Genomic DNA, 9,814 nt, shown 5'->3' with positions numbered 1-9,814 from the left:
AAAAATCAGTCTCCCTATTGATTGCTGTCTATTTTGAATCCTGTCACCTTCGTATCTAAAGCAAGAAGCCACCAATGATGGTTTCTGACCTTTAGGCCTTAACCAAATCCCAAAGGAGGGTTTCTCTATAACTAGTCCTAAGCACAAATGGGAGCTTCCATAAGAGCTGTTAGTTCAGGCCTTCCTGAAGCTTTTACTCACCACTAAGTTTAAAGTCATAGAACCTGAAGGGACTTCAGATGGGGCCCCTGGATGATGCTAATACTGTGGAGAAGGGTTTTCCAGCCTGGGCTGTGTGATGCTGACATCAGGAGATTCTACTGAGTTGAAGAGAAAGCAGCTAACCAATCTTCTAATCCTACTAAACGTACAAATCAATAGAATTAGACAGTGGTTACAATATAAAGACAATTTTATTGCCAATAAAAGCCTTTAATAACTCATTTATCCTGTTTCAGTAGGACCTTATTCTTTCTGATGAAAATCCAGTCATAGCATCTCTCATTAAAAATAAAATTATTTTGAAATAAATAAATATATAAAATAAATAGCATATACATTTCATAAATAGTTTGTCCTTATGCACAGTATCCATGCTTACATTTTAATATCATTTTCTTACAACCTACCCCAACTCCCACTTCCAGTGGCAGGAAAACTGCATGTCAGGACAGACGAGACCTCTGCAGAGCCAGGGCAGGGCGGCTCGCAGCAGGGCTCTGGCCCCAAGGATTTTCTTAGTGAGACTTTTTTTAAAGCTCTGTAGGTAGCATCTTTGGCAGATTCCTTGGTCTTTCATTTACCCATTGTCAAGGTATTTGGGTAGATTGTGGGGGCAAGACACCCCCGGCCCTTGGCAGGGGCCCCCATTCTTTCTTGTGCCACCTCAGGGGAAAGGACGAGTAAAGAAAAAAAGTATATACAAGATTCCCTCTAGCCCACCCCCTCCCCTGACATCCCTCCCCAAAATAACCCAACCTTGATATACACTTTGAACAACAGGGGAACAGCTGGGTCGAGTTGAACAGTAAGTGCTTCTCTGTTATCTAAATTGATAGGAAGGAGGATTGAAAAGCTATGAGTATAGTGCTTGCAGAGACAACTGTGGCCCCAGAGTACACAGGTCACAGAGGTCACACTAGGGGTCCGTTACCTATAGCGGAAGAGGTCTCTGGACATGGAGGGCAACTTAGAAGGATCTACTGGCCTGGGTAAAAAGTGAGTGAATTTCTGGTGTCGTTTAGTCCTGTATCCCTCCCGGGGTGAGCCGTCTTTATTCAGGGCCACATAATACTGTCTCTCCGAATCCGAGTGTTTGTACAAGGTGGAGGCATAGGTGTTGTACCAATTTTCTTCAAACTGTTCCCGGAAAACACATTCACGTGTGAGTTTCTTCTGTGAGGGTGAGAAAATAAAGCAGAGCCCATTATATGACTATTTCTCCCATCCCAGCTTGCTGGTGGAGAAACCCTGAAATAGCAATAGCACATTGATATTAGAAAATTTCAGTCCTATCTCCCAGTATTACTGACGCACGTTCTTTCCAAAAAGCACAACAGTCCTGTCTGTATTGCCTTCATCTTCTTTCGTGAGTCACACCAAAATGTGTTAGGTGAGATCTTTCCTTAAGGCAGGAGACTGGAGGAGATGGCCTCACCTGCCTCTTTGAGCCTGAGAACTTCTGCTATGGCCTCCCAATGCCCCGCTGGTACCCCTGAGTTTTCTCCCTACTTACGACTAATGATGTTCAAATCCATTGAGATTACAGTCAACCATGTCAACCGACAGGCAAAGGCCTCAGATCTATATAAAGCTCCATGGGAGGTGAGCTGTGATCTCTCCTAATGAAGGGTCTCAGGCCTGTCAGTTGGAAAGCTCAGAAAAGATCTCCTTGAAAAGTTCCTCCAATCTGGCTACTTCAAGCTGGCAGCTCCCGGGTCTCTTGCCTCTGTCCCTTCTCACACTTGATCCAGCCGCCATACTACTTGCTGGGGTTGCCGATACCAAGTGCTGGGGACAGGCCTATCTCTTAGGTGTCAGGGAAAAATGTGCTCTGATTTCATGGGGTACAGGCAGCCAGAAAGCATGCGATGTGACTCAAAAGCCAAAGCCAGGAGTTGGGATCCCCTGAAAGGGTTAAGGTCGGCAAAGTCACTCACCATTCCTCAGCTATGGGCTAGCTTCCAGAATAGAGAACATGCACTGCAGCCAACCTAGTCCTGGTTGGGGACTTAGGGCTGTCATCAGACCCTGGAACCCTCAGTTTTTATTTGTTTGTTTCATTTGGCCTTTGGGATTCAGCTGAAGCATTCTGGAAATCAGGGACTGTGCTGTTAATCTGAGAATCCACAATCTGAAGGCCAGCTCTTCCACTGCCTATTTTTGCGCCAGCTGGTCTGCTATTCCTCTGGGAGCCCACTAAAATTCAGATGTGCTCCTTGGGAGGTTAATGTCCCAAACCCTTACTGTCACCTACTGACAAATCGGCACAGCTTACTATCATCATCAGACTAGCTGCCCCTCTAACAGAAAAGGTGAAAGCAAATATACCACAGAAAAACTTATGTTTTGATGGAGGCTGAATGAGTGAAAGTTTATATAGCAATCTCCTGAGCAGCCAAGAAGCGGCTAGAAGACACTAACCTTTTACAGTTGACAAAAGTGCTTTCAAGCGCTAGATAGATGTTTTTATACTTTTGCCTTACATTGTCCAAACACTGGTGGTAATAGCTTCCGATGAAAAGAAAACCTTAAACTTACCGACCCATATAGTTCTCCTCGCTCGTTCATTCCTAAGTACAGGCCAGAGTCCACTCCCCGGATGCTGATCAGCCCCACGGCCAGGCTGATAAACTCCAGGATTCCTAGAGCAAAAAGTGAATGCCATTTCCATTACCGACATCAAACTAAGAGGAAACTGTTCAGGTGCTATGAGCTACCAGTCATTTATCCCCATCTGGAGGCAAGCCCTGTGTGCCTTTGGTGAAGCACCTGATGAAACTATCTTTTGCAGTGAGAATGGAACCTCAGAGAAGGCACTAAGTCTCTCTGGGCCTCAGTTTTTCCATGTATAAAATGAGGGAAACAATCTCTGCCTCTACTCAACACTCTTAGGCATATTATGAGGAAGAGACCATGAGAAGGCTTTGGCTACAACAGCTCCATAATTAGTAGGTACTATTGCTGTTAAATACCACCATTTCAAGAAATGGGAGGACAGCCTTCCACATGGAAGAACGTGGCCAGGTTTCTGTATCTTCCCCAAGTCATTTCCCTCCTCACTAGAGCACACACTGTTACCTCGCTGTCCTCTCGGCTGAACTTGTTTTGTACCCTCTTAGCTCCCACGTCCTTAAAGCCACATGAGGCTGTCAACTGCCTGGAGCTGACTCCAACAAAGGCCACACGGGCCACTCACTAAGTTTATTCCTCCTGCCTATGGCAGGAGGCAAAACTTGGCCTGGTGAGAGCTTTCTCTAGGAGTGCTCTCAGCCAGTGCAGCCCCAGGCTGACAGCCCATCATTCTCCCCTCTTCTCTTGGGAATTTTAAGTTTATCCATGGCAAAGAGTTGGCAGGTAGCATGGGACTTGATACTGATTTGAGATGCTGCATCTTTAAGGGGAAAAGGCAGACATTCAGAAATGTCCCTCTAGCTGACAAGGGTAGAGGTAAGGATCTGAAAATGTTTTCATTTACCCAGCAGCAGTAGGAGGAAAAAAGAAATCAGCTATGAAGAGGGGAAAAGGATCCAAAACTGAAATCCTGGTGATACCAAAGACTTTACAAATTTGTCCTAACACAGCACATCTATTATATGGATACAGATGTACTGGTCAACTGGATTCCTCTTTGATATCCCCGTCTCTAACCATGATTTACAATGTAAAGACCAAAACTTGATAGGATTGTCTCACAGAGGCATCCAAAAGTATGAAATGAGCTCATATCTGGCTGTCCTTCGTATCCAAAAATGCAATTCTTAAGGGTAATAATATTCTACATAACCTACATAGGGAGTGAGACTGATTCCTCAAAGATCGCTTCAAGTGGTTAATCTTGAAATCAGGTTCAAAACTCCAACGGGAAGTCTCTTGAAGAGCCCCAGGGACTCGGGCTGGTGGGTGGGCATTCAGGTGTGGCGGCTTTAGGGCCCACTCGGATCTTTCAAAGAATGGAAAGTTCCTATGCTGCCATTGTGTGGAACACTCAGAGTGTGGCCTTTGGCTTTCCGCATTGAAATCCTCCAAGTTTCATTCTTAGTCTGGTTGTTAGTAACTCTGACAGTACAAACAAAGGAGTTTTGGGAAAAGAGATCGACACGAGATGGTAGGAGGGGAAGGGAAAATACCTGGCGCCAGTAGGGGTTAAGCAGATACTGATTTAGCGGACACGATGTTCTGATTTTGGTTCTTCCCTGTTTGACATTTTAGTAAATAACTTGTAAGAGGACGTCGGGGGAATGCTTACCCTAGTTCCAGAAGACATACAGCTGAGAGCGCGACACAATCAAACTCCAAAGAGATTTCAAGAGCATGGAAAAATGGGCTGACTCCAATAAAATTGGCTTTAATTGGAATAAATGTAAAGTCCTTCACTTTGGTCCCCAAACCAATTACCCAAGATGTTTTGTGTTTGGAGTTTGGTTGGGGGAAGGTGAGCCTCAAGTGCAGACAGTTGAGCTAATCATATTCCTTGTTTCATGGTCTATCTTCATAATTGGCCTGTGCAGAGGCCTTTCATTTTTCTATTTCTTTCTTTTTATTTCCATACTCTGCTCCCATCCTCCTCCTCACTTCAGGCAGCCATGTATATTTTCTTGAAAACATGTACTGGTCTTTTGCGTTTCCATGCATTTTTATTAAATGCAAGTCTGCCCATCTTTGGAATGAGAAGATATGGCTTGGCAAAACATACACAACAATGGCTTAAAGGAATCTGACTGAATAAGGTAAGCTCGGGATGGGTGATTTATGAGATTATTAAAAAGCGAATGTAAAACTAATCATGTAAAATTTAAAAATTATTAAAGAGCTAATGGAAAACTATAAAAAGAAGGAAAAAAAGCTAATGTGATCTAAGACTGCACTGATAGAGGGCCAGTGACTGGCAGAAGGGAGGGGATTGCCCCACTCTGCTCTGGCTTAGTTAGACCGCACTGAGAGTGCTGTTCTCAGTTCCACTGTGTGTAAGGAGGGCTACGGCAAAACAGGAGCGTGTTCAAAGGAGAGTGGCCAGTATCGCAAGGAAACGAAAAACCAGGTCATGATTCAGTTCTGGGTGCTAAACTTAGAGGGATACAAAACCACGGGAGACTTCAGTGCTTTGCTTTGCTTAGGCAGATTACTTCTGAGCTTCGAGTCTTAGTTCTCTCATTCTCGAAGTATCTCATGTCTCTGACCACCCTGAGCTCATTAAGTAGCAGAGGGCAGCTTGTGATCTCACCGTCCAAGACCTGGTGTGAGAACAAATCATGAAACCCAAGAGGTGTGGCTATTTGAGTCACTACAGTTTTTCTCCAACTCTCTGTTAACCCTGATGCCAAAGGACAGATCATACGGGAAGTCACTTGGGTTGTGTCCAGTAACAGGGGGTCTCCAACAGCTGGAATCATCCCTGCCCAGCTGTCTTTGGGCATCATCTCCCTTTGCCAACTTTCCTATTAGCTGGATTCAAATTGTGGGAACCCAGTGGCACACGATGATGGAACAGATATTCCTAAACTTTCTCCTGAATCCCAGCCAGCATGAAGGGAGAGAGAAAACAAGCCATTTTCACATTTTCCCAGCTACAGCTGGAGAGGGGTGTTAACAGCAAAGCGTTGAGGCAAAGTATTAAGGAGACAAAGTTTGTCCTCAGTACTCTCACCCTCTTCAAGGCCCAGGACCTCCCTCTTCTCTCCCTCATCTTGACCTGTCCACGGCAGGCTCAACAATTTCCAGGCACTTCTCTTCTTACACCTTTCTCCCCATGGCCTCAGTCAAAATGGATCTGTCTAGGGCCCCATTGCTTCGGAACCTAGCTAGATGACTGGCTAATGTGTCATTTAATCTCGTTCCATAACTCTGCGCTCCCTCAGCCATCCTTGCAGACCTTCAGGGCCAAGACAGTGCTGCTTTGGCGTCTTGCCAAATAAGAACCAGATTGCTCAGAAACCAAAGCAGCTGCATGAGCCTGCTCCATCCCACCTGGCAGGAGGCCTCTCCTCCAGTCTGGCTCCCAAGCTCTGCTCTGCCAGTCCACAGGTGCCCCTCAGGAATGTCAGTACCCCTCTGAACCTCATGTAAACGCCACCATCCAGGCAGAGACTGAAATACTCCTGGCTACTGATCGCAGAATGGGGAGGGGGAGCATAGGCTGTGCCAACAGGTTATTATTTGGAGTCGAGGCTGCTCTTGGGCTCAGCCTGACTCGCTCTGAACACATGGATTCCAGGGTAATCCTTGGGGGCCCTGCTCTCCAATTACAACAAATAGCTATTTACTTTACACGGCCTTTGGAGACTACCTCCTCCCCCCAAGCAGAAATCTATAATATTTTATATCTTAAGTCTGGCCTACTTTACCCTGCTGGAATGTTGACTGCTAAAGCACTTATGGAATGTTAAAGTTTCGATTTATTGAATACCCTGGCTGATTAACTCAAACGTGGAGGGTGGAGAGAGTGAGCAAACTCAAAGGCCACCTCTTTTTTTGCCAAAAGCTAAACGGAGAAAGAGTAAATGTGTGTTTGAAAGTTGGCAGGGGAGGTAACAAAGAGACAGCTTTGACCAGTTATCATTTCCTTTACAGGAAATACACGGAACTGCCAGGAAGCCAGGGAAGGAGGGAAGGGAAGAGGTGATGCAGAGGTGGTCTCAGGCAGTGTGTGTGTGTGTTTTTTTTTAAAGGCAAAACCAAAAATGAAGCAGTCAGTTAAGCAGCAGTGAAAACATCCCTTCCTCCTGCCAGTTTTATTTCCTTTGGTTTCTCCTTAAACTTAACACCCTTAGCAGGCCTGAGAGATGAAAAGAAATCAAGATGTGTCCTTAGGGAGATAATTAAAAACCACTTATCCCAAGAGCCTATTACTGATTTATGTTGACCTTGTAGCTTATTGGCTCAGTTTAGGCACAGAGTCAGACAAACACTTGTAGCTGCTGGGAGCCAAGCTCCTAGTTTCTCCACCTCTGCTGCCCCCACCACACATTTCTGCATCATTTCATCATTTTTCTTTTATATATCAGGAATGAGCTACTCCAATATCTATAGGCCATTTCTGGGAGACTTTGGGGGGCTCTGAGGCCAGAGCGGGAGTCTCATTCCTTTTGAGGAGGAACAAAAGGGGACTGCAAAGTCACAAGCAATAGAAGGGAAAGGAGCCAAGTTAATACTCCCTCCTACCCCCACCTTATCACCCTTTTGAGGACCTGCTGCAAGTTTATACAGACACCTGCACCCCTCTATTGCCCCCACCCCACGCAAAACTTACTGTACACCAGCTTTGTGAATGCATTTTTCTAAGATGACATAGACCTCATTAGGGTTCCTGCTTGCTCCCAGCAAGGAAGACCAGTCCTGGCCCTAAGTTGTTTGCTTGACTTGGCCTTGCCCAGGAACTGGCCTCCGCACTCCCCCCTCCCCCCGCTGCCCTTTTTACTGTGCACTCCAGATGCAGCTCTCACAAGGCATGAGGAATAGGAGGATGGTGAGGTTTGGGAGGAGTGGAGAGGGTGGGAAAAAGAAGGGAATTGTATCATGCCTGAGGGTGGGCAAAGCGTCTTACTGGTTTAGTGATAGAAGGTGTCCTTGGGCCACAAGGTCCTTGGGCAGAAGTAGAGGGCATTGGGAGACAAGGGACCCAAGGAAGGGTAGCTGTCATAGCACCTGAATAATGGTTTAGTAGGGAATAGGAAATTCAAAATAAAAAAGGCCAGATTACTGAAGAGCGAACCCACTTGCTTAGAAACCTAATGATCTCTGTCCCAGATCAAGGTTTATACTAATTGTGTTCTGCGTGTGAGACAGGCACCTGCGTCCTTTGAACAACCTGCAGAGTGGCGGGCAGAGAAAATCCTGGCTGGAGGTTGGACGTTTCCTGTCCTGGGCCTGGGAGACACCTGTTTCTGGGGCCGGGAGTGGGCCCAGGACCCTTTCCTCACCGAGGCAAGGAGTTCAGAGGTAGCTCCGGGCAAAAGCTGCCCCGGGGCTTGTGCCCTGACACAGTGGACACTGGGAAGCTTTCCTAGTTTCTCCAATACTCAGCTCACGCCGTGCTGCCTGGATTGGCTCCCACTCTGGGTAGAGCAACCCGGAGGCAGGCAGGTGCCACAGCTGCGCGTCCTCCCCAGCAAAAAGCGACTCCGGCGCGGGCCGCCCGCCCACCACCTCCACGGCCCCTGAAGGCTCCCGCTCCAGGCAAAAGGTCGCGACAACCCTGCTGCCCTCGAGGCTCGGCCTCCTCGGCGGGCGCTCCTACACCTTTCCCAGTGCCACCTGCTTTCACGCGAAGCGCAGCGTCCAGGTCCCAGACCGATCCCCTCGCTCCCAGGGGAGGGAGGGGGGAGTGGGGAGAGGAGAGGCCGCACCTCAAGGCGCCCCCGCCCCTCCCGAGCGCGTCCGAGGGAGCCAGGCACCCTGACGCCGCACGGCTCAAGTCCGCACCGTCGCGTTCCGCCTGCCCCGCGTCCCCGGCGGCCTCGCGCCTCCACGGGCCCGGACGGCACCGAGCTGCTGGCGGTCCGCGGGCCCCAGGCCGGAGCCCCAGCCGTCGGCTCCCCGGCGCGCCGTCCGCGCGCCTCCCGTCCCTCCCCGCCGCGTCCTCACCGAAGCGGCTGTGGTCGTGGCGGGTGCCGTGCACCGTGCCGTTGGGGAAGATCTCCAGGTGGAAGCCGGTGCGGCAGTACAGCTGGCGGCGCCGCAGGATCCCCTTCAGGTGGGCGAAGTCTGTGGGCGAGCCGCGCTGCAGCTTCCCCTCGATCTGGCCCAGGCGCTCGTTCAGGAAACCCGGGGAGTCAGCTAAGGGCACGTTCCCCAGAGAGGAGGAGAAGCCGTGCAGGTCCCAGTCCAAGGAGGCGAAGACCCCCCCCACCTCCGCCATGGCGGGGCGCGCGGGGCCGAGCCGGGGCCGCGGGGCGTGAACTGCCTCTCCCCGCCGCGGGCACGGGCGCTTCGGCGGCGCTCGCTCGCTCGCTCGCTCTGCGCTCTGCCGAGCTGCCGGCGACGTCTGTTCGCGTCCAAGGAACTTCTCAGCGGCGGGGAGCGTGGGGCAGCCCGCGCCTGACCTTACTCGCAATCAAAGTGCCGCTTCCCCTCCGCATCCATCTCCCTAGGCCTCTCATAGCTGGCTTCCTCGAGCTATCAGATGCAAACGGCACTTTATATACATACCCACTCCCCTTACATTGACATATTGGATATTTAAATACAAGCCACACCTCACTGGCATGCCCTCGGAGATTGGTGTGTGGGTTCTTTTTTTTCCCCCCCTTCTCGTATCCATTTGGCTCTTTTTGGGAGAGGGGGGTGGAGGGGGGAGAGAGCCAGCGCGAGCTTCACTCTCTTTTATTATGAAAAAAATGGCAGGAAAAAGCTACACATTGCAGTGAGGCATAACTGCTTTTGGCAGGTTTTTCTGAAACTGCTGATGAAATAACGGAGCCCAGTGCGTGGAGGCTGTTGGCGCCCACGGCCACTCAGGCCTGTGGCGTGGAGGTCTGTCTGCTGAGCGGGGGCAGTCCCCACCTCCCACGTGTCCTCGGGCTGCTGGCCTTTGGACAGTGGCATGAGACTGGGGCGAGGGCTTTCACGCGTTCTCGAGCCCCTCTTGTGCCCCAGC

At 49.4% G+C, this 9,814-nt stretch overlaps 1 protein-coding gene across 1 annotated transcript; it reads right to left on the bottom strand.

Annotated features, from left to right (window-relative positions):
- Nucleotides 1-396: 396 nt before the first annotated feature.
- FGF16 (fibroblast growth factor 16) lies at nt 397-9,382 on the bottom strand. The gene is made up of 3 exons (XM_044763743.2): nt 8,803-9,382; nt 2,761-2,864; nt 397-1,395 (listed from the first exon to the last, which is right to left on the bottom strand). Exons 1-3 carry the CDS (start codon nt 9,074-9,076, stop codon nt 1,150-1,152), a joined length of 624 nt encoding a protein of 207 aa, XP_044619678.1. The 5' UTR covers nt 9,077-9,382; the 3' UTR covers nt 397-1,149.
- Between the last annotated feature and the right edge of the window lie 432 nt (nt 9,383-9,814).

This window comes from Equus asinus, chromosome X (genome assembly GCF_041296235.1).
Source record: "Equus asinus isolate D_3611 breed Donkey chromosome X, EquAss-T2T_v2, whole genome shotgun sequence".
Taxonomy (NCBI): Eukaryota; Metazoa; Chordata; class Mammalia; order Perissodactyla; family Equidae; genus Equus; species Equus asinus.
The sequence above is the reverse complement of the archived record's forward strand: the minus strand, read 5'-3'. Positions and strand labels throughout refer to the sequence as shown.